A 25,842-nucleotide genomic window follows, 5' to 3' on the forward strand; every position below is an offset into this window, starting at 1 on the left:
CCAAAAATGTTTCCAGATATTGCCAAATGTTCCCTGGGGGCAAAATTGCTCCTTGGCTGAGAATGACTACCCCAGGTGAACAATCTCAGAGGAGGTAATCTTCTACATTACTTCAAGCAAAGTGCCAATAAATTAGCATGTACTGGCTTCAAACCAATACTCTCATATTAAGCATAGAAGCCAGAATCTAAAATGCTTAATCTTCTTACATTTTTATTAATCTGTTTTATTAAAAACAATGATGTCACTTGGTCTATGGTTGCTAATGCAATAGCCAGAGCAGGAAAAATAATTTTTAAAACTAGCTAAAATTTCCAGTTCTAAAGGGAATTAAACACACTTAATATGTTCTAGAGATAATCTTAATAATTTTTATTTTAGTTTTACTTTAAACTTGCTTAAAATTCCTTCATCAGTATCAAACATAAGAATCACAAATTCAATATTCCTACAAAACACAGTCTAAGGAAATAAAAGGAAAATAAAAAGTTTGAAAGAGTAAGCTAATATCCTTCACTTGATTTTAGTATGTATCTTCCAAAGGCCATGCCTTCCTTCATTGAAGCAAAAGTTTCCAATTGAGATTTTTATATTCTTGTTTTTTAATAATTTTTTTTTAATTCTTAAAGGTAGCTTCAGTAGTTAGAGTTCTGCTCTAGATTCTAAATAAGTAATATAACATCAAATTCACATTTCAAACCTGTAATATCAAACATGAATAGTCAATGGCCAGAGCTATTACTTTTTATTTTGATAAAGAAGCTGGAATTAATTAAAAAAAAATAACATAAACCTAGTATTCTCCACTCATCTAGTGCAATAAAACCTTATCATGATTTAATAAATAGAGTCCAAAACTGTAGTTGCTCAATTGTATAAACCATAATGTTCCGATATTGCGAAGTTAGTGAAACAACAGAGTCGGACAGTACAGCAATCTGGCTGGGAGTTCTTGGGGTCTGACTTCCAGCTCCTGGCTCTGGTATGGCACCACTGGGTAGCACCTGTCTACTTTGGCTTAAATATCAATGAAAAGAATGCATGGCACTAATGCCAGCTGAGATGTCCAGAACAACAGTAGGAATCCCTGAAAATTAGGTGATTTCATCACTAGATTGTGCAAATTGAACCTAAAAGATACTCAAGACTCACCCTCTGCCTTCTGCTTCTTGAGACAGAGTGGCCTCCTGTTTCCCTCCCTGAGCCACCTTCTCCCATAGGAACTTTAGCCAGAGGATAAGAGCAAATTGCCAATCACATTATTTCCAAATTTCATTTCTTCTGGGGTTTTAATATTCATGTTTTAAATGCATTTAAGAGGAATATTACAGTTTCAAATATAAAGTTTTTAACTGCAAACCTTTCCCATCCAGCTTGCTATCTCCTGAGTAGGTCTTAAAACCTGAATTCATATGTTAAAAAAAAAGATAGATACAGATAAAAAAGATAGCTGGATAGAAAAAACCTATACACACATACACACACACACACACACACACACACACACACACACACACACACATAGAGGCACAATTTGATATCTTACTTCTATTGCAACCCACAGGTTCCCAAGTTATCTGAGAATCTGGGATGCTATCAAGGCTGGCAAATCAAAATTACTGTTATCAACTCTTTGACCCATGATAGTATTCAAAATTTAAACTTTTATTTAAATTGCATTATCTTTCTATGCCAAAGCCTCACTGAATAGCTTAGAAACAATTTTCTGATTTACTTTTCTAATAATTAATATCATATGACTATATTTAAAATAATATTTATTTATATAATATTTAAAATAATACTTTATTTAAAACTTTGAAAACTGACAGATAAAATGTTGATAATCTGCTAATTCCAAAAGTCAGCAATTTCTGATTATTGACTAAGAGTGAAAACAAGTTTTTGCTGTATTTTGGGGTTTGATAATATATAAAGCATCATCATGTTTAGAGAAAATTTCCCATTTTTCCCATTGCCCTATGGCTTGGAGGTAGGGCTACTGCATGTAACTGTAGTACTATTTATACATCCGTGACAGTTTCCAGGTGGCACACAGAGGCCTAAACCTAGCCCAGTCTCGGTGCCAAGCCACACTTGAAAGGAAGAGTCGATTGGTGCAATTCTTCTGCTCAGAGAAGGCACTTTTTTTGGTAATTTATTCAAAGACAAATACAAGCTAGTTAATGATATTCCTACCTGAGAGACCGAGGTACACTACAGCATCTCGAGAATCCCTCAAATGCAGAAAATCAGGCAGAGGAAGGAATGCCAATTGACCAGAGGTCAACTCTCAAATACTGTTCTTGTTACCAGATTCTAACCCTCAGAGAAGAGCAGCTTCGGTCTAAAGATCAAATTCCAAATTTTCCAGTTTTTACACAGATATAAATTCTGAAAATCATAAGACAATGCTAACAAATAGCCCAAATTATTGAAGTAATGCTCTATTTTTTTTAACTGTTTTGTCTTTGTCAATATCAGTTTCTTTATGCAACAGGGAAAATTTGAAAATTCACTGTGACACATTAATCTCCTTTGAGTTTATGGTGCCTATGATTGATATGTTTGAAGAAAATACTTGTGAGATATCCCATTGTCCAGTGAGGACCTGTAAGTCTAAAGAAATCATTCTAAAATCTTGCGGTGGGAGAACTGAAAACAAGGAAGGAAAGGAAACAGAAAGAGACAGAGGAAGAAAGGGAAGGAAAAGGATGATTATAATAAATGAAGAAAAGGGAACAATGGAGAACCCAATTTTCCGCCTCAGGGTAATTACAGACTGGTATACAATGTTCATGCAAATATTGCACTTTTTAAACCACTCTTTCAATTGCAGGCTTCAAAAAACAAACAACCAATAACAAAGAATCAGAATTAAGTTTATGATGTTTAAACTATGAATGCCAAGATAAATGAGTTCCTTACCTCCTGCTACCCATTCATTTGTGGCGTTTTTCTCCCTTCCAGTGTTCTTGGTGTGTGCTGTTCCCCAGGTTTCAGAACTCCAGTCAGCTCTCCTGACATAAGCCCTGACAAGCCACAGCAACCCTGGCATAATGAGCTCTCTGTCTTTCTCTCATCCAACAGCTTTCCAGAACTCATCTCCAACAGAAAAATTCACCTTTGACTGCTATCCTGTTTATGCAATTCAGGTTTCTTTGTATTTCTTCTCAAACTCTGCTTACTTTCCTTTTTATGCATTACTTTTCTGGTTCTGCCCTTCTCTGAGTTTTCATTCTAAACATGTGGTGAGATTCAATAAATTTTTCTTTAGTTGTAAATGGCAGTGACAGATACAATTAAAGGGTTTCAAACCACAGAACTGTCTCAGTTAATGCACAGACATACACTCCTGTCAATACCGCCTGTGGTTTTGTTACTCACTGGGACCAAAGACTGCTCTCTTTTCTCTGGTCCACAGCTGAGAGCTCCACCTTGTCTTACTACAAAACACCAAGGGAAAGGTGTCCAAACTTTTTCTACAAAACCTGCCAGGATGTCTATGTGATGTAATACCGACAAAGAGGGTCCACAAAATATAAAACTTAAGGTCAGGAGACAAGCAGGAAAGTCCTACCAACCTTGGAAAGTAAGGGAGTAGAAAGAAAACAGAGTGGAGAAAGGGAGAGAAGGAAGTAGAGAAGTTAGAGAGGGCAGGGGAGAGAGGAGGGAGGGCTGACAAAGGCAGTCTGATTCCAGTATATGCCGTGGTAGCTAAAGCTGCTTTTTGTAAATATTTTGATGTTGTTATTCTATGTATTTCAGTCCACTATATATTAATTGCTGTGTTTCTTACTCTTTTTTTTCACATTTTAAAAAATTCTTTTAAAATTTTTAATGTTTTTAGCCACACCACGCACCATGCAGGAGAGGATCTTAATTCCCCTACCAGGGATGGAACCCGCACCCCCTGCAGTGGAAGCATGGAGTCTTAACCACTGGACCACCAGGGAAGTCCCTCCTTACTCTTTTTAAATAAAAGTTATATAAGGAAGATGTCCTTCTCTAAAGTTGCTGGATAAAACACCCAGATTATTTTAAATGTTTTGTTCTAAATCTTGCCCAAAAGATTAACAAATTTTCTACAGTCTGTTACAGTTAACATAGTACTTTCACATATTTACTCTCATTTCGTCCTCACAACAACCTAGGAGGGTAGGCAGGGAAGGGAATCAGATCTGATACTCACAAAACTTAAATGACTCTCTTTTAAACTGATTATGGGAAGCCTAAAATATGCCTGGGGCTTTTTGCTTTAGGTACTTTCCAGTTCTCACTATTTTAATATATTATGGATTGGATTCAATGAAGGAAAATAGCAATATGTGAAACATTACTTTATATGATATAAGTTTAAACTTGTTTATCAGAGTTAGATGCAAGCCATTAGATAGAAAAACAGAAACCAGTTTGAATCTTTACTTACTGTAGAACTTTGTTGTCCTTTCTATATAATGAAGTATTATAATTTTACACAAAAGTTCTAGAGTTCAACAGTACAAGAAAATTATCCTGTCATGATCTTCAAACACCATAACCTTGTAACTTATAAACAGCTAGAAGAAAACTGTTTGAAAAGATATTTAGATCCCCAGGACTTGATGAGAATAAACTTGATGGTATTATGATATTTTCTATTATTTCATCACTTTCTCCTCTTCTATTCTTAATGAAAACTCCGTCTTAATACAAGCATCATATTACAACTTCTTTATTTTGCCCCAAAGGAAAAATCCAATCCTAGTCTCGTGTAATTTATCACAAATGAACATTATTTCTACTATTTCTATTATCCATTTGTACACATCAAGTGTTTTCTGATACAATTTACTGAGCTGTTATCTTTGGGAATTCCTACATGGTTGACATTTCATGAAGTAACATCACTGAAAAGAAATAAATCTGTACTAAGCAACAATGCTCAACAACAATGTCAAATTACAGCAAAATTAAAACTTTTCTCAAAGATAGAAATCTTGCAGCTTTGCCCACTTATGCATTTATGAGTACATTTATGCTCATCTTTAAAGTCCACAAAAATTTTAAATTAGACTTTCTAAGTTTTCTGTAAACTATCATTGATGGAAATTTTCAAAGTAACTCCAGTTTCCTTAAAGTAATATTTTCATGGAATTGAAAATATTGATGGGTAATCCTAGGGAAACAACAAATTGAACACATATCTTTGCACTGTGCTTTTCACCAGAGATACATAAGAATTAACACTTGAGAAACGCTTCTAAAGTTTTATTTTAGGTCAAAGGCAAGATTTTGTGGTATGATGATGACAAAGACCACACACTGGAAATAATCTTTTATATGGCTGACTTCATACAGACCTAAATCACTGAAGGGATTTAGCTGCCCCTGTTAGGAAGTCACTTACATTGATTCTGACCTCCCATCATGAGAAGTCCTGGTGCTTCTTCTTGAACTTCAAGGGGTCGGGCAGCCCAGGCATTGCCCCAACACTGCTTAGAGCAGTGGTCAGTCTGGAAGTAAAGAAGCACAGTAGTATCCCAAAGTGAGTGTTTTAAACAAGGCCTTCAAGAGGCACTACCCTTGAATCCATTTTTGGCCACATGTCACTTGAGACTATAACATTATCCCGCCACAGCAAGAAATGGTGATGAAAACCTAGAATAAACTGTATTTTTCAAAAGGATATATCAAAAAAGGTTTATAAACAGATTTTCCACATTTTGATTCCTTTGGAAATTAGCTGTAATGACATGACAATATTGTAACTCCATATTTTAAAAAATTCTGGAATACATAGAAGGCAAGTTAACTGTATATAGTATATGAATAATATTGTTGTCTATAAATGAGAACAAAATCATAAGAATTAATATAAAATAGGTAAAATTATTTTACAACAGGTAAAATTACTTTAAATATTTATTTTTTATTATATGATCTTTAAACTTAATATATATCCCATAATTAAAACTAGTCTATTACACATATAGTACATTATCACAGAAAAAAGTTAAATATAATATAATAAATATGTAGTACATAAAATTTAGAGTAGCCAACTAAAAGTGCACTGTACTTTCTCCTGGCCACAAATAACTCTGTTTATGGAGCAGCTTGACCAATCCAGTTCAGGTATCTAGGGGCTAAGCCAATATCTTCACTCATCCCCCAGTGCTTCAGAAAATACAAATGTACGATACCCGTGAGGCTCATCCACCAAAACAAGGCCTGACTACACATAATAGATCTCTCCCAAGGGTTTTGAGGACCACATGAACTCATTAAGAAAAACACAGTCTGGAGTAACCAAAGGAAAGCAGTGGGAAAAGCACTGGTTTAAGAGGAGACCAAGATTCTTTTTTAATTCTGAAGGCAAATAGTCTATGACTTCACCAAGATCTAGAGCACTTCTGTTTCCTTTCTAAATGTTGCCAAAAAACAAAAAACAAAAACAGATGGATGATTCTGACATTGACATCATGGTAGAATCACCAGGGGAGCTTTTGAAAACTAGGACTATTCAGGCCCTGTTCACAGAGATTCTAATTTAATGCATCTGGAGTATGGCATTAGTAATTTTTTAAAACCTCCTGAAATAAGGATTAAAAACCACTAATTTAGAATTCCAGAAGATCTCAAAGCTTCCTCCCAACCTTCCAAATTTTATGATTCTGTACAGTGAGCTCATTTTGTCACCTTGAAAACTATGAAATATGATTTAAAAAAGAATTTGAAATGATACACAAAGAAAGCATTATACAACTACTGAGCTACAGTACATAAAACTTTGACATTTGTTTCTCCTTCAAATGATATACTATTATCTTATATGTATATGTATGCTGGGGTGGATAAAATATATTTAATATTTTAGAATAAAATGTATTTGCTTTATTTATTTATATATCCCAGCTAACATTTTCATTAGTCTGAAGTGGTGCCTACTACAATTAAGAATATCTTTATCCACTTAATATGAAAAAGTAGCATCTTTACATTGCAATATTTTTAAGTTACACTAATGATTGAAATTTTAATTTCTCACCCTTTTAAAATTCTACATTCCTTACATTTTGAGTTGTACAAGTCTACAATTCTTACATTTTGAAATTTTTAGGGAGAAGACTAGAAAGCAGTAATCAACACTAAAATCTGAGAAATAAAAAAGAATCTCTTAAAGGAGAACAGAGGTAGGGAATAAATAAACCCAATCATAATGTGCTTTATAGATGACTCATGTTTCTGTATAAAGAACTGTAAGAATTACAGTGTGCATGTTTTATTGACATGACAAGTGAAGATGTAAATCCTATAAATATTCAGAAGCACAATCTCTTATGAAAGTAAATGTCAGCTATAAATAAAAAGTAAAATAAACAAAACAAAATATAAACATACAATGTTAAAACTAAAAGTCATTCACTAGCAAATTCTAAGGTTACCATTAATAAAAGTTTTAATAATAGATTTTATTAAATACTCTGATCTGTAGGGTGTGATTATTATCCCTATTTTGTACCCAAGGAAAAAGACTCAGAGAACTTGAGTAACTTTCCCAAGATCTCACACTTAGAAATGTCACAAGAATTAAACCTAAGGTAGTCTTGACTTCAGAGATTCTTACCCTCTAAATGTTCTAGAGGAGTATAAGAGCAAGGAGAAGCCATTTTTAAGTAGTCCTTCATTATGACTTATAACAGTCAAACACCAGAGGCAAAGTCATTTTTTTGTTTTCCCAAAAAAGACATTAGGAGAATCTATGTAAAGTTCATGGACCTTTTCTAAAGAAGTTGCCTTCACTGCTATACTTTCAAAGAAATATATTGATCAGGAAATGTCAGTTGTATTCATTTGTATGTGAACGTAAAACTGAAATGGATAGTTGGTTCATAAATACCATAGACTATATAAATTCACAATTGATTCTAATTTCAAAAGCATGAAAACTGCCTCAATGCTACAAGCATGAAAAATAAAAAAGGAAGGAAAAGGATATTTTCCCGAAATTAAGAGTTTCAATAATACCATAGAATGCCTTTTTTTCATCTTTGATAACACTCATGATTTTTCTGACACTTATATAAAGAAATCTTGGGGCAAATGATCAAATTTGAATATAAAGACAAGGTGCCGAATGAGTTCTTTTGGTTCTAATTGCTGCCCTGCCAATGACTTAATCTTCTTCTCCCTAAACCTCACCTTCCTCATTTTAAAAATGAGAGAGTTGAACTATATTGGTGAGTTTTCTAAATGTACAGCAAAGTTGAAAGAAGCACACCTAAGATCTTCCATCTATATTCTACCATTAACAGGCAACTATACTTTCTTCATTGTATATCCATCCTATATCTACCCATCAATCTACCTTATTTTTGGTGTGTTTCTAAGTAAATCACAGACATCAGTATATCTCCCCCTAAATACTTCAGCATGCTCCAATTGAGATCATTAATTGTTTATAGTGTTTTACATAAAATTCAAATGTAATAAAACATACAAATGCATGCATCCAAACTCCTATCAAGTTATAAATTGTTCTCAAACTATTCCAAAAAAATTGAAGATGAAACACTCCCAAATTCATTTTATGGGGCCAGCATTACTCTCATACCAAAACCAGACAAAGACACTACAATAAAGAAAATTACAGGCCAATATCTTTGATGAATATTGATGCAAAAATCCTCAAAAAAAATTAAGAAACTGAATCCAACAATATATATAAAGGATCATAGACCATGATCGAGTGGAATTTATTCCAGGGATGCAAAGATGGTTCAATATACACAAATCAATCAGTGTGATACACCACATTAACAAAAGGTAGGTTCAAAAATCACATGATCATCTCAATAGACACAGAAAAAAGCATTTGACAAAATTCAACATCCTTTCATGATAAAAAAAAAAAAAAACAAAAAACTCATCAAAGTTGGTATCTCAACATTATAAAGGTCATTTATGACCAAATCACAGCTAACATCATACTCAGTGGTAAAAAGCTGAAAGTTTTCCTCTAAAATCAGGAACAAGACAAGGATGCCCACTCTCACAACTTCTGTTTAACATAATATTAGAAGTCCTAGCCAAGACAATCAGAAAAGAAAAAGAAATAAAAGGCATCCCAATTGGAAAGGAAGAAGTAAAACTGTCACTATTTTCAGATGACTTGATACTTTATGTAGAAAACCCTAAAGTCTCTCCACCAAAAAAATACTAGAACTAATAAATGAATTCAGAAAGGTTGCTGGATATAAGATTAATATACAGATATCTGTTGCTTTTCTATACACTAATAATGAATTACCAGAAAGAGAAAGCAAAACTAAAATCCTGTTTAAAATCACATCAACAGAATAAAATTCCTAGGAATAAACTTAACCAATGAGGTGAAAGACATATTCTGAAAACCACAAAACACTGATGAAGGAAATTGAAGATGACACAAAGAAATGTAAAGATACTCCTGCTCTTGGATTGGAAGAATTAATATTTTTAAAATGGTTATACTACCCAAAGCAATCTATGATTTAATGCAATCCCTATCAAAATGCCCATGACATTTTTCACAGAACTAGAACAAATAATCCTAAAAGAACAACCAAAGACCCTGAATTGCCAAAGCAACCTTGAGGAAAAAAAGAACAAAGTTGGAGGTATAACCCTCCCAGACTTCAGACTATACTCCAAAGCTACAGGAATCATAAAAGCATGGTGTTGGCACAAAAACAGACACATAGATCAAGGGAACAGAATAAAGAGGCCAGAAAATAAATTCATACACTTATGGTCAATTAATCTATGACCAAGAGGCAAGAATATACAATGGAGAAAAGACAGTCTCTTCAATAAGTGATGCTGGGAAAACTGGAAAAAAGCCACACATAAGAGAATGAAATTAGAACATTTCCTCACACCATATACAAAAAACTCAAAATGTATTAAAGACCTGAGACCATAAATGTAAGACCTGAGACAATAAATCTCCTAGAAGAAAACATAGGCAGAACTCTTTGACATATATCATAGCAATATTTTTTTAAGATTTGTCTCTTAAAGCAAAATAAATAAAAGCAAAAATAAACAAATGGGACCTAATTAAACTTAAAAGCTTTTGCACAGCAAAGAAAACCATTGACAAAACAAAAAGACAACCTATTGAATGGGAGAAAATATTTGCAAATGATATGTCTGAGAAAGAGTTAATATCCAAAATCTATAAACAGCACATACAACTCAATATCAAACAAAGCAAACAACCCAATTAAAAATGGGCAGAAGACCTGAATAGACATTTTTTCCAAAGAAGATATACAGATGGTCAACAGGCACATGTAAAGATGCTCAACATAGCAAATCATCAGAAAAATGCAAATCAAAACCACAATGAGATATCACCTCACTCCTGTGAAAATGGCTATTATCAATAAGTCTACAAATACCAAAAGTTCAAAAGGATGTGGAGAAAAGGGAACCTTAGGACACTGTTGTTGGAAATGTAAATTTGTGCAGCCACTATGAAAAACAATATGGAGGTTCCTCAAAAATATAAAAATAGAACTACCATATGATCCAGCAATTCCACTGCTGGGTATATATCTGACAAAAAGGAAAATACTAATTCAAAAAGATATGTGCATCCCAATATTCATAGCAGCATTATTTCCAATAGCCAAGATATGGAAGCAACTTAAGTGTCCATGAAGAAATGAATGGATATATATACTATATATATAGTATATAGATATGGTATATATATTTTATATATATATATATATATATATATATATATATATATGATGGAATATTACTCAACCATAAAAAAAAATGGAATTCTGCTATTTGCAATAATGTGGACAGTCCTGGAGAGTATTACGCTTGGTGAAATAAGTCAGACAGAGAAAAACAAATACTCTATGTTATCACTTATATGTGGAATCTAAAAACAAAAGAATGTATGTAACAAAAGAGAAACAGACTCACAGATATAGAAAACAAACCAGTGGTTACCAATGTGGAGAAGGAAGTGAGGAGGGGCAAGATAGGAGTAGGGGATTAAGAGGTACAAACTGTTATGTATAAAATAAATAAGCAACAGGGATATACTGTACGGCACAGGGAATTATAGCCACTATCTTGTAATAACTTTAAATGGAGTACAATCTATAAAAATATTGAATCACTATGTTATACACATGAAACTAATATTATATTATAAAACAACTATATTCAATAAAAAATAAAAGATATAAAATACTATACAAGCAAGTTTTAAAGTTTGTTTTCTAAATAACAGAAGCCAAGCTGTGAAACAGGTACAAGTAGAGTGTCTCTATTAGAAATAATTAAAAGTGAAGATCTTAACCCTCAGAGGGTCCCTCTGTCCTGCTTCAGGGTTCCAAGAGCTTGGGGCTCCTAAAGGGAAGAAAATCATCCCAACAGATGCCAAGATACCTTCCAGCTCAGTACGGCCAATGCCTCTGACTGCAGATGAAAATATTTAAATCACTCTGACATTCTCTGCCTTTCACTAAACATCTCAATGCTCAAAAGTTTCACTGGTAAATTGGAATTGATTTAATTGTTTATTGTGCTTAAGGCAATCCTGTATTTGCATTTCAGATATTCATCTTTTAAAAATTATTCTGAATGACAATTAATATTTTTCCACACTAGGGCTGAGCTCTAATCATAAACTGAAATGCACCTTCATACATTCTGGCAAGTTCCCAAATACAATACTAGTTTGAGTAGGTATTTACACTGACAAGTGGAGTTTTCTATACATAGAGGATTAAAGTCCTACTGAGATCAGTCAGTCTCCACCTCTCTGTCTCACTCATTTTCGACCTGAACACAATGTGCTCCTTTAGAATAAACCAACGACCTCCAGGAAGATATGCTCCTCCCCTTTGTGTAACTTTAGGTGAGTCTCCCAGACTCCCTGGGCCTCAGTTCTCTAGTTGGTAGTATTGATTTGAGAGGGGGGTACTAAATACTCCTCAGCATTAATAACCTCAATCATATGACTAGTTAACACAAAAAGTCACTTTGAAAGAGCCAGTTTTAATCAGTATCTTATAGTTTTTTGAGCACAGGTCTTTTCCCTCCTTAGATAAGTTTACTCCTAGGTATTTTATTCTTTTTGTTGCAGTGGTAAATGAGATTGTTTCCTTGATTTCTCTTTCTGATCTTTCGTTGTTAGTATATAGGAATGCAAGAGATTTCTGTGCATTAATTTTGTATCCTGCAACTATACCAAATTCATTGATTAGCTCTAGTAGTTTTCTGGTGGCATCTTTAGGATTTTCCATGTATAGTATCATGTCATCTGCAAACAGTGACAGTTTTACTTCTTCTTTTCCAATTTAGATTAGTTTTATTTCTTTTTCTTCTCTGATTGCCATGGCTAGGACTTCCAAAACTATGTTGAATAATAGTGGCAAGAGTGGACACCCTTGTCTTATTCTTGATCTTAGAGGAAATGCTTTCAGTTTTTCACCATTGAGAATGATGTTTGCTGTGGGTTTGTCATATATGGCCTTTATTACACTGAGGTAGGTTCCATCTATGCCCACTTTCTGGAGAGTTTTTACCATAAATGGGTGTTGAATTTTGTCAAAAGCTTTTTCTTCGTCTATTGAGATGATCATATAGTTTTTATTATTTAATTTGTTAATATTGTGTATCACATTAATTTGTGTATATTGAAGAATCCTTGCATCCCTGGGAAAAATCTCACTTGATCATAGTGTATTATGCTTTTACTGTGTTGTTGGATTCTGTTTGCTAGTATTTTGTTGAGGATTTTCGTATCTATGCTCATCAGTGATATTGGTCTGTAATTTTCTTTTTTTGTGATATCTTTTTCTGGTTTTGGTATCAAGGTGATGGTGGCCTCATAGAATGAGTTTTGGAGTGTTGCACCCTCTGCAGTTTTTGGAAGAGTTTGAGAAGAATAGATGTTAACTCTTCTCTATATGTTTGATAGCATTCACCTGTGACACCATCTGGTCCTGGACTTTTGTTTGTTGGAAGATTTTTAATTACAGTTTCAATTTCATTACTTGTGTTTGGTCTGTTTAAATTTTCTATTTCTTCCTGGTTCAGTCTTGGAAGGTTGTACTTTTCTAAGGATTTGTCCATTTCTTCCAGGTTGTCCATTTTACTGGCATATAGTTGCTTGTAGTAGTCTCTTATGATTCTTTTTATTTCTGTGGTGTCAGTTGTGATTTCTCCTTTTTCATTTCTAATTTTACTGATTTAAATCCTCTCCCTTTTTTCTTGATGAGTCTGGCTAAAGGTTTATCAGTTTTGTTCATCTTCTCTAAGAACCAGCTTTTAGTTTCATTGATTTTTGCTATTGTTATCTTCATTTCTATTTCATTTATTTCTGCTCTGATTTTTATGATTTCTTTCCTTCTACTAACTTTGGGTTTTGTTTGTTCTTCTTTCTCTAGTTGATTTAGGTGTAAGGTTGGGTTGTTTATTTGAGATTTTTCTTGTTTCTAGAGGTAGGATTGAATTGGTATAAACTTCCCATCTTAGGACTGCTTTTGCTGCATCCATAGGTTTTGGGTCCTTGTGTTTTCATTGTCATTTGTTTCTATGTATTTTTTAATTTCCTTTTTAATTCCTTCAGTGATCTCTTGGTTATTTATTAGCTTATTGTTTAGCCTCCATGTGTTTGTGTTTTTTACAGTTTTTTTCCTGTAATGGATTTCTAACCTCATAGTGTTGTGGTCAGAAAAGATGCTTGATATGATTTCATTTTTCTTAAATTTACCAAGGTTTGATTTGTGACCCAAGATGTGATCTACCCTAGAGAATGTTCCGTGTGCACTTGAGAAGAAATGACAGAGACAGATGGAGAGATATACCATGTTCTTTGATTGGAAGAATCAGTACTGTGAAGATGACTATACTACCCAAAGCAATCTACAGATTCAATGCAATCTCTATCAAAGTACCAATGGCATTTTTCACAGAATTAAAACAAAAAATTTTATAATTTATATGGAAACACAAAAGACACCAAATAGCCAAAGCAATCTTGAGAAAGAAAAATGGAGCTTGAGGAATCAGGGTCCCTGACTTCAGACTATACTACAAAGGTACAGTAATCAAGACAGTATGGTACTGGCACAAAAACAGAAATATAGATCAATGGAACAGGATAGAAAGCCCAAAGATAAACCCATGCACTTATGGTCACCTAATCTATGACAAAGGATGCAAGAACATATAATGGAGAAAAGACAGTCTCTTCAATAAGTGGTGCTGGGAAAACTGGTCAGCTACATGTAAAAGAATGAACTTAAAACACTCCCTAACACCATACACAAAAATAAACTCAAAATGGATTAAAAACCATTTTGGTTTTACACTATAAGACCAGACACTATAAAACTCTTAGAGGAAAATATAGGAAGAACACTCTTTGACATAAATCACAGCAAGATCCTTTTTGACCCACCTCCTAGAGAAATGGAAATAAAAACAAAAATAAACAAATGGGACCTAATTAAACTCAAAAGCTTTTCCACAGCAAAGAAAACCATAAATGAGACAAAAAAGACCACCCTCAGAATGGGAGAAAATATTTGCAAATAAAGCAACTGACAGGGATTAAAGCTCATGCAGCTGAATATCAAAAAAAAAAAAAAAAAAAAACACACACAAAAATGGGTGGAAGACCTCAATAGACATTGCTCCAAAGAAGACATAGAGACAGCCAAGAGGCACATGAAAAGATGCTCAACATCACTAATTATTAGAGAAACACAGATCAAAACTACAATGAGTTGTCACCTCACACCACTCAGAATGGCCATCATGAAAAAATCTACAAACAATAAATGTTGGCGAGGGTGTGGAGAAAAGGGAACCCTCTTGCATTGTTGGTGGGAATGTAAGTTGATATAGCCACTATGGAGAACAGTATGGAAGTTCCTTAAAACACTAAAAATAGAACTACCATATGACTGAGCAATCCCACTACTGGGCATATGCCCAGAGAAAACCATAATTCAAAAAGACACGTGCACCCCAATGTTCATTGCAGCACTATTTACAATAGCCAGGACATGGAAACAACCTAAGTGTCCATCGACAGAGGAATGGATAAAGAAGATGTGGTACATATATACAACAGAATATTAGCCATAAAAGGGAACGAAACTGGGTCATTTGTAGAGATGTGGATGGACTTAGAGTCTGTCATACAGAGCAAAGTAAGTAAGAAAGAGAAAAACAAATATCATATATTAATGCATATATATGGGATCTAGAAATATGGTACAGACGAACCTCTTTGCAGTGCAGGAATAGAAATGCAGAGGTAGAGAGCAGAAATTTGGACATGGAGGGTCATGGGATGAATTGGGAGATTGGGATTGAGGTATGTACACTGCCATGTATAAAACAGATAGCTATTGGGAACCTGTTGTACAGTGCAGGGATCTCAGCTCGGTGCTCTGTGGTGATCTAGATGGGTGGGAGGGAGGTCCAAGAGTGAGGGGATATATGTATACGTATAGCTGATTCACTTCATTGTACAGCAGAAACTAACACAAAATTGTAAAGCAACTATACCCCAATTGAAAGAAAGAAAGAAAGAAAGAAAGAAAGAAAGAAAGAAAGAAAGAAAGAAAGAAAGAGAGAGAGAAAGAAAGAAAGAAAGAAAGAAAAAGAAAGAAAGAAAGAAAGAGAGAGAGAGAAAGAAAGAAAAAGAAAGAAAGAAAAAGAGAGAGAGAAAGAAAGAAAAAGAAAGAAAGAAAGAGAGAGAGAAAGAAAGAGACATCTTAATGCAGGCAATTAAGTACCTGGCAAAAGAAAAAAAAAAAAAAGAAAGAAAGGATAGCCTCTGTAGTTCATCACATCACACCATCCCCTAAACTCTCAATCCTAACCAGGAGCTTTAACTCCAACTGTAGAAAGAGACTGTTCTCAATAGTCCTGTCTGAATAGCTGGCCCTTATTTCTCTGACATGTCTTATTTCCTTTTTGTTTCTCAGATCTTCTTTAAAAGGCAGTTCCAGTTTGGGCTATTGTTATTGAACATGTTTCCTAGAACCCGCTTATGCAGTGTTCATCTGTATGAAAGGGGGCTGGTCTAGGATGAACTGCCCTTCCCTCTGTGCTTCTAGGCATTATGTTCTAGCCACACTGTTAACCATCAATATTGCCTATGATACTGGTGATATAAAAAGATACACCCCAAGGTAAACTCAGGTAACCAGAATTAGTAGAATGGGTATAAAATTCTGATAGGAATAGTTTAAATCATGATCATATTCACTGCTCAGGACTATTGAGAGACAATTCTCCAAAGGTCTCTTGTGGGCATATCTTGTGGTAAGTACTGATGTCCTTCGTTCTAGACTACCTTTTCAAGGAATTTTTATAGAGAACAGTCTAGACAGATAGGGCAGTGGGCAGATTTATTTTCTGAGCAGTATAACATCTCTTTCCAGGGCAGAGTTTGGAGAGGCTTGGCTGCAGCCCATTTGAGGTCCCTGATTGTGACTCTGCTCCTCCGCATTAGCGCCAACTACTCGGCCCTCCACGGCACCCCCGAGGGACCTGGGGTGCGTAAAGAACTCCCACAAACGTGAAGTCCATACTGTTTGCTTTACTAGGTGTTGTTTTTCTCAGAAACAAAATCTTCTGCCAGCATCTGTGAAACTGTGGCCGGCTAACCCCTCAGCCTGCAAGTAGTCTGCAGGAATCTCAGACCTTCACAGTTTTTCACAAGGGCATCATCACTGTACGCGCTGTCATCCCGTGTATCCTTCTGTTCCAACTGAGGGGTCACCAAGTCTCTCCTCAGGTAACACTGAAATGGCTTGAACATCAAGCCTTCAATAACTCTCCAGAAGTCAGAGAACTCTATGAGTTTGAATAGCAGTACAAATTGCATTTCATGGAATCAAAATTATGTGTTTATTTAGATAAGAAAATCTGAGGAAAAATCATGAATAAGTTCAAGACTTCTCCAAATCTGCATAAATACATTTTTTACTAGAGCCTGTTGTTCTCTGGGGCAGCAATGGAAAAACAAACCTACAAACATTTTACACGTGGTAAAAAATAAAAGCCATACACAAAATACTATCAAGTGAAGATAACGAATATAAAAAAATTAACATTCCTGAAAAGAGTTTAAACATCATTTCTTGTTGGTGCTATAAGCAACTAAAAATGGTGAAGAAGGAGAGAATTATGGAGATTTAATGCATTAACTTCTTATAGCTTTGGAACTTCCCTAGTGTATGCTGTAAATAATTAGAAACTGAAATATAAGTGTTTTACATAGTACTTCAGTTTAAGTGGTACTATGAGACAGCTGTTATTTTGCACAACTGCAAATTAAGGGTAAGATGCAGGAGAGAAGACTCAATAATATGGAATTCTGTTTTGGAACACAGTATTAACATATTTTCAACTAGACTTCCATGCTTAAGCAGGACTGGCTTTGCCCTGAATTTCTCAGGTGAATAAATTATATATCATTTTATTTGCTTTAAGCAGTTCTTTTTAATTAAGCCATAGTTCAAAAAGTAATCTGCATATGCTGCCTCAGAGAGAAAAGTAACATGACATGCCGAACAAGAACACTCAGCTCTGTAAAGGCTCTTTTCATACAACAAAAATAGACAATAGTCAGCAAAATGGAGACAGAAACTGTGTTTGTCTCTAGTACCTAATAAGATTGTTTGCATTTAGTAGACATTTATTAAACATTCACTAAGTAAATTAACCTAAATAGGTTTATTTTCATTGAACATTTTAATTACAAAAATGTTGTACTAAAAGGGATTTAAAAAATCAGTGATCTGGACTTGCTATTCAACTAAGAAAAATATCCATTGGAAAATTGGCTGAAATCTCTTATTTCAAAAACTGTTTCGAATAAACATGTAATAACCTCACAGCTTATATGGTATGATGATGATTTTTAAAGAAAATTTTGCTTGTAAACTCCAATGCATAAAGTGTTTTATGTTTCATTAAAGAGGGTAAAAGAGAAAAAGGATTTAACCTAAAAGGTTTTGTTTTTATTTTTTGGTAAAATGAGCACCTCTATAGGGAATATGATTCTAAAAATAACTTCTATTTTTAGAACTATTTTTCTAATCTCCAGAAAAATGCTTACGCACCATTTTTCTGGAGATTAGAATGCCTTCTTATTATAATTCTCAAATACAAAGTTTCTAATCAAGGTGCCACGACAGAATGATAGCTAATTCTTTAACTTCCCATACCTGGTGAAGAAAGATTATTGAACCAGGAGAAAACTGGCATGGACACCTGCTTCAGGTAAAGATATCACATGGGCAGGAATTCCCTGTTTGGCTATGCATGAAAGCAATTCTTTTCAATATAGATTTCCAGCTCGCAACTCAAGCAACTGATTTAGTACTTCAAATACGTACTTTGGAATCTGTAATTTAAACATTTCTTTGGGTGATTCTGATACTCTGATAGGTCTGAGAGCTGTTCACATAGGTCATAGAAACTGAGCAGGAAAACAGAACAGTTGACAAACCAAATCAAGTTTTGGAATGAGAATTAGGAAGCTGCAGAGAAGTGGGTCAGACCTGGGAGTGCTCTATGTCCAAGAGTTAAGAGAGAAATGAAGTCACAGACTCAAGCTGGAGATCTGAGTAGGACAGTGTGTTAGGACCAGGAAGACAGTCAGCTGGATGTGTGGGTCTGTAGGCTGTTGAAGGGGGCAAGCAGTGCTGCCAACACAAAGTCTATTATCTAATGCTCTGAATTCAGAGACAATATCATTTTAAAGAAAACCTTTAACTTTTCTGTGGAAAAAATAAATACTGTCACATTAAACAGACCCATAAATTTGAAGGGATTTGTGTTTCAGAAACACAAATTAAAATTTGGGCAGTGCAATTTATGACTGAAGAATGAGAGTAGAGTTATAAAATGTTAGGCACAGGAAAGAGATGTGAGCAGTTAACTGAGTTAACTTGAAAAATTAACTTGAAAGAAAGGGGGTTCAGAAATGAGGCACTTGACAAAAACCAAGCTAACTGGTTTTCCCACTCTGTAAACTAAAATAAATCATTACTTCTCCACATCAAGGAAGGTGTACACCCCCTAAAAAACTGAGATCAGACTGTTTCATGGTTAAGCTTTCAGGTGTAGGACTCAGGCTTGTGTTTCGTCACTTAGCAGTTGTGTGACCATGGGTATGTCAGTTAATCTTGATAAGGCCCAATGTCCTCATATGTAAAATTAGATGACAGGTGATAATAACAGCAACTATTTCAAGTGATTATTATGGTTATGTGAAATAATGTATTGTTTTACTAAATAACTTAGTATAGATCAACATTACAAGTTCAGCATTTTGGTGAACCACAGCATTTTGGTTACCCAATTTTCATGAATATATTAGTTCACAGTTTCTTTTTTATGTAGTAGTGAGGAAAAGGCCCCAGATGTTAACATTTGTGCTCTCCATAGGACCCCAGGATGCTAGAGCTGGAATTGGTTTTTGGGGCTCCTGTCAAACTCCCTCATTTTACAGGAGAAACTTAGAGATCAAATGGGTATGAACTACTTCTTTCTACTGATGTCTAGAAATTGCTGAATTGAATTTTGTCTTACAGTATTTTACCATTTTTATTTTTGATGAAACTTAAGTAACACTTGTTCATTGTAAATAAATCAAACAACATTATAGAGGAAATTAAGTCTCCTTTTGCTTTGCCCTTCCAAGTCCAATCTTCTCTGCAGAAGTAACTCCTTGATAGGTGTATCCTCCCAGACCTTTTTAATGTGCCTACAAATCCTTTCCTACATGAAAGTCAGGCTCTCAGCAACATACAGAGCTCTCAGAAATTAGTTTCAAGGCTTCCAGAAAGTTAAACAGCCAGAACTGGTCTCCAAATTTCCTGCTTCTCAGTCTAGTGCTTTTTCACCACACCATGATTCTTTGTGTACTTGTAGGTCATCTCGCTTTGTTCTAAATGTTCTTCTGTTATTTTCCTTAACATCAATCACTTTTCTCTACTTTGCTCTGGTCTCTAACTGGTTCCTTCTTATAAAACACATCACGCTAGAAAATTAGCAGCACGGGCTATAATAGGTATTGAAAATTGACTTGACTTTGATAACCAAAAAAAGTGCTAGTATTAACTGTAAAACTACAAGCAACTCATCTTCTCTGATACCAGTTTCCTCATGTTAAAAATGAATAATAGGGAGTCATTATTCCTATTACTTACTTCTTACTTTGTTATTGTGACAACTAAATAAACATTGCTTCATACAATAAATAAAAATATTTAATCAATACAGTGTTTAAGGATGGACTTTCCTTGAAGTATTCATTGCCTAACATTATCATTAGACCCATAGCATGGTCTAGAAAAAAATTTCTCCATGTCTCTCTTAAGTTACAGATCAACATGCCCTTAGAGCTCTTCCCACATCCAGCAGCCTCTTTTCTGTTTTTATTATTATTATTCCAAAGCAACTGCATTAGTCTCAAGCTCCATACTGGTTCCTTCTTATCTCCAAGAACTCAGAATGCTGGAGCACCCTAGAACTAAGTTCTCAGACCTCTTATCTACAATCATTCCTCTAAGGATGTCACTCAATCTCACCACTATAAACACTATATACATTCTGATGGCTTCCAAATTCCTATCTCCAGCCTAGACTTTCCACTGAACTCCAGACTCAAGTGTTGCAACTGCCCATTTGACACTACCACTTGGATGTGTAATTGGCATCTTTATTCCACAAGTCCAAACATCTAAAACTCAACTCTGACCTGCTCATCTCTCAGTGTTCCCCATAATTATATTCTTCTAGTTGCTCAAGTTTTAAACTTTGGAATCATTTTTGACTCTTTCTTCCTCTCAAAACCCCACTCATCCAGTTGGCTCTATCTTCAAAATGCATCCAGAGTCTAAACACTTCCCTCCAACCTCATTACTAATACCCTGGTCTGTGCCACAATCATGTCTGTCCTACAATGGTCCACTCATCTTCTCTTTCCCTGCTCCCACCTCAAATCTATTCTCAGGTATTTAAGGAGCTTCAGAATCTAGACCTTCTCTGCCTCCCAGCCTAATTTCCAACCTCCTTTCCCTGAATTCCAGGCAGACTGACTCTAGCTTTGTGCTTTCCACTCTTCTCTTTAAGGGGTATTACAATACAGAACTTAAGAGGATTCAGAGCTGGAAGACCTGGGTGTGAATAGTACTTCCACAACACACCAGCTGTGTACACAGAAGCCACTGAACCCCTCTTGGTTTCAAATTACTTTAAAAATTAGAATAACAATACTACTTGTTCTACTAAGTGGCTACAAAATTAGATTAGATATAAAAAAGCATTTAAAAAATTAAGTGCTATAGAAATACTTAGTATTCTTATAATCTAATCCTTCCTATCTACCTAAAACCCAGTTCCACCTCTTTGTAAAGCAGTCCAAAGGTGAACTAGTAAAAGAGTATCTCTTCCTTTTCAAGTCCTATAACATTGTTTGTGGCAAAGATTTGTTATCTTCCATATCAACTTATATTATTTTCCTGAACAAGTATTTCAATATTTTAATGCTGTTTAACTTATCACAAGTTTATAGTGTCTTATGTGAAGTTGACCTTACTTCTGCATTTTTTTATTACGATCATCTGTATACTTTCTTCTACTACTCCCTACCAGACTATAGTCTCTTTGCAGGATATGACACTCTCTGCAAAATATTCTTTAATTCCTCATATATTCCGCAGGTACCTACTAAAAGGAAATGAACACGTTTTTGTGGCTGTTTGATACAATAAACAGGAATTGCTTTAACACCTCATGATGAACAAAACTCATGCTTCGCATATTGAAAGAACTATCTATTATGGCCCTAGAGCCCAAAAATGGATTAAGCTGTGGCATAATGGTTTTTTAATAAAACCATAACTCTAAACTCTGGTCACAAGCATAATCTCCATAAGGAGAAACAGTTACCAAATTGTATGCTTATAATTTTTAAACTTTTTTGAGGCCACTGTGTCAAAAATCCAAACTCAAATAGCTTCAAGAAAAATAAGCAAGCTGTCAGAATCTCTTGAGCCTGTTTCGTTTCATAAGTTATAGTTGCAAACAATTACTGGAATAAATGTTTACTGATTTCTGTACTACACTGATGCAGAAGATATAAAACAGGTTTAAAGAAAACTCAAAGTTAGGAAGCTAAATTTTGGAAATGATATTGATTTCTTGGTGAAACAGTTCCACGGATATGACACTGAACCAGAAAGACAAAATCGAGAAATGAAGAAGCTGATAAAAGGAGCCTGAGTCTACTGTCCTGTTAAATTACTGTACTGAGATACAGGCCTAATTCGAAAAAGTAACTTACAATTTTTTAAAAATTGGCTTCTATCACAATTATTCTTTCATGAATAAGCCTGAAGAAACTGCAGTAATTAATCCAGAACTAATTAAATATATCTTATCTTCTTTCTTATAATAAAAATAATTCCCTGATTTTCACCTAAATTGGCTGGCTGTCCACCATAAATTCACCATGTATTCCACATGCTGGATTTTTAAAACATTCTGTATTTCCTTTATTTCTTCAATTGGAGCAGCAGTATGAGACAAGCTGTTAAAAGCCCAGACTTTGGAGTTAAGCCACCTTTGTTCAAATCCTGGCCCTACTACTTATTAGCTTTGTGACTAAGGACAAATTACTTAACCACTCTGTGCCTCAGTTTCCTCAGTTAAATAAGTATTGTAAGAGAACCTACCTCATATGATTTTTAAGTATATTAGAATTAATATTTTAATTAATATAGTAAAATAACCTGGCACATAGTAAGTTCTGCGTTTGCTGCTATTAATTAACTATAGGAGTCAGCAAACATTTTCTTAAAGAGAGTAAATAATTTAGGTTTGCAAGAAGGCTTGCGACTCTAGTGGTTGCAACTACTCAACTCCACAGTCATAGCGTGAAAGCAGCCGTAGACAAGATGTAAAAGAACAGGCATGGCTTGTGCTCCAATAAAACATTTTTTTAATAAAACTTTTATTTACAAAAACAAGTCAGCAGTTTTCTGATTCCTGGACCATAATGTTTAGAAAACTGCTCCTATCCTAGAAATGAGCTGTGACATTATTATTCTAAAAATACAAGCAGAATTATTCTTAGACTATAACGTGGGTACCTGCCTCACTGGACATCTGTGGGATCTCTCATTGGTGAGCGACTGAGGAATGAGTCATAAAAGCAACTGATGATGCTTTTAGAAAACAGATTAGGAATCATAAAATTGGTTTTAACACATTTAGATACTCTCTTCATTTCAGCTCCTAATCCTAAACGTTGTATTTGATGCTAATTTTAACCAACTCTCACCTCTATAAAAGTAGGTGTGTGCATGTTTAATCTAGGGAGGGAGGGGGTGCAAGCAGTGTTTGCCAGTGAACAGGAAGACAACAGGGAGAAGATGACAAGGTGGATATGCCCCAGAAGATAACTAAATGGAGTATGGAAAGTCACATTAAACAGGAGAATTTAGTACATCAAATCCTTTGTGAAATCAAACATATAATACAGGGCAGAAGGAAAGTTTCAAACAATGAAAAAGATTTAAACAATGAAAACGTCTTCATTTAGCAATGTAGTTACCATTTCCCATGCTTTTTATTCCTTTGAGTAGATTCAGATCTTCATCTCTTGTCATTTGCCATATACTTGGAGGACTTTTACTTTCATCCAGATATCGCTAAGCGGGTTCCAAAGTGATTATATCTTATCAGCATTGTATGAGAATTTCAGTGGCTCCACATTCTCCCATTCAGTATTGTCTTTTTCTTTTTAGTCCTTCCAGTAAGTGTGGGTTTACTTCATATTTTCTTGACTACTAATGACATTTATGTTTATATCTTCCTTTCTAATCCTTATGTCTTTTATTTTTCTTGCTTTAGTGCACTAGCCAGGAGATCCAGTACAATCTGAATAGAAGTGGTTATAGTGGAAATTCTTGCCTCATTCCCAATGTTAGAGGAAAAGGATTCAACAGTTCCCTATTAGATATATCTGCTATAGATTTTTTGTAGGTAATGTATATTAAATTAAGGAACTTCCATTACATTCTTAGCAAACTTAAGTTTGCTAAGTTTTTAGTCATGATGATTTTTTTTTCACAATTGAAATGATCATATGATTTTTCTTCAGTTCCCCGGAAAATTTTGTGTAAAATTAGAAAATTGGTGGGTTTCTTCCCTTAAATATTTTGTAGAATTCATTGTACCTTTTGACTGCCTTCATCCAATTCCACTTCCCCCTACACCTCACCTCTGGTAACCACAAATCTGATCTCTCTTTCTATGAGTTTGTTTGTTTTTGAAGTATAACTGACCTATAACACTATGTTCATTCCTGGTATACAACAAAGTGATTAGATATTTCTATACATTTCAAACTGATCACCACAATAAGTCTGGTTACAAGTTGTCACCATACAATGGTATTACATAATTATTGAATATATACCTCATGCTGTATATTTCATACCTGTGACTCATTTATTTTGCAACTGGAATTCTGTACCTCTTAATCTCCCTCACCTACTTCTTTCCTCCCCTCACACCCCCTCCCCTCTGGCAACCACCTGTCTGTTTTCTGTATCTATAACTATGTTTCTGTTTTATTGTTTGTTCACTTGTTTTTTAGGTTCCACAGATAAGTGAAATCATGCATCATTTGTCTTTCACTGTCTGACATTTCACTTATCCCTCAAGGTCCATCCTTGTCACAAATGGCAAGATTTCATTCCTTTCTATGGCTGAGTAACATTCCATTGTATATGAAGGACTTCTTTTAACATTTTTTGTAGGGTCAGTTGGATAGGGATAAATTATTTCAGCTTTTGTAGGTTTGAAAAAGTATTTCGCCTTCACTTCTTGACAGATATTTTAACTAGGTAAAGAATTCTAAGTTTACACTGTTTTTCTTTCAGTAGTTTGAAGATGTTGCTCTACTATCTACTAGATTACATTGCTTACAATGAGAAATCTGCTGTCATTCTTACCCTTGCTCCTCTTATATATACAGTTGACCTTTGAACAACACAGGTTTGAAGTGCCAGGATCCACTCATGCATGGATTTTTTTCAATAAACATAGTACCTGTATTGCCATTTTATAGATCTTTACATTAACTAAGTGTTGAGGAAAGTTTGTGTTCAATTAGAGATCACAATATGTGCAATCAAAAAAACTAGGATTTGAGTCTTGATTCTATCCAAAATGATTCAGCCTCCTTCCCTTGGGTGAGCCATTTATCAATTCCTTTGTTTTTGAGGAACAGATAGCAGTACTCAGATGTTCAACTGTTTGGGGTCAGTGCCCTTACCCCCAGGTTGTTCAAGGGTAAACTATAATTCCTTTGTATGTCCCTCTGTCATGTGCTCTTTACTCTGGCTTCTTTAATATCTTCTCTTTATCACTGGATTTAAGAAATATTATGTGACATAGTACAGATTTTTTCGTGCTTTTTGTACGTGGGATCTATTTAGATTATCACATTTACACATTTACTGTTTTCATCAGATTTAGAAATTTTCAGGTATTATTTCTTCAAATAGTTTTCTAGGCTTTGTTCTCTCCCACCCCATCCCCATTTATCTCTTCTCCTTCAGCAACTCCAGTTACTTGCACACTAAGCCACTTACCATTGTCCCACAGCTCACTGATACTCTATTGTGCTTTAAAGTCTCTTTTCTCTTTGTGTTCCATCTTGCATAATTTCTTGTATTGTGTTCAAGTTTACTAATCTTTTTTCCTGCGACATATAATCTGTTGGTAATACCATTCAGT

At 34.7% G+C, this 25,842-nt stretch overlaps 1 protein-coding gene across 3 annotated transcripts in view; it reads right to left on the reverse strand.

The window, feature by feature from the left end:
* TLL1 (tolloid like 1) overlaps positions 1 to 25,842 on the reverse strand; it is a 225,937-nt gene that overhangs the window by 181,720 nt on the left and 18,375 nt on the right. Inside the window, exon 1 of one of the 3 annotated variants that reach the window (XM_036854034.1) lies at positions 5,390 to 5,422. The exons of the other annotated variants lie outside the window; for them this stretch is intronic. Within the exon in view, the coding sequence (XP_036709929.1) occupies positions 5,390 to 5,411 (22 nt within the window). The 5' untranslated portion in view covers positions 5,412 to 5,422. Of the gene's footprint in view, positions 1 to 5,389; positions 5,423 to 25,842 lie in introns of those variants that run through there. 3 annotated transcript variants of the gene reach the window in all.

The sequence above is a fragment of the Balaenoptera musculus genome, chromosome 5, assembly GCF_009873245.2.
Source record: "Balaenoptera musculus isolate JJ_BM4_2016_0621 chromosome 5, mBalMus1.pri.v3, whole genome shotgun sequence".
NCBI lineage: Eukaryota > Metazoa > Chordata > Mammalia > Artiodactyla > Balaenopteridae > Balaenoptera > Balaenoptera musculus.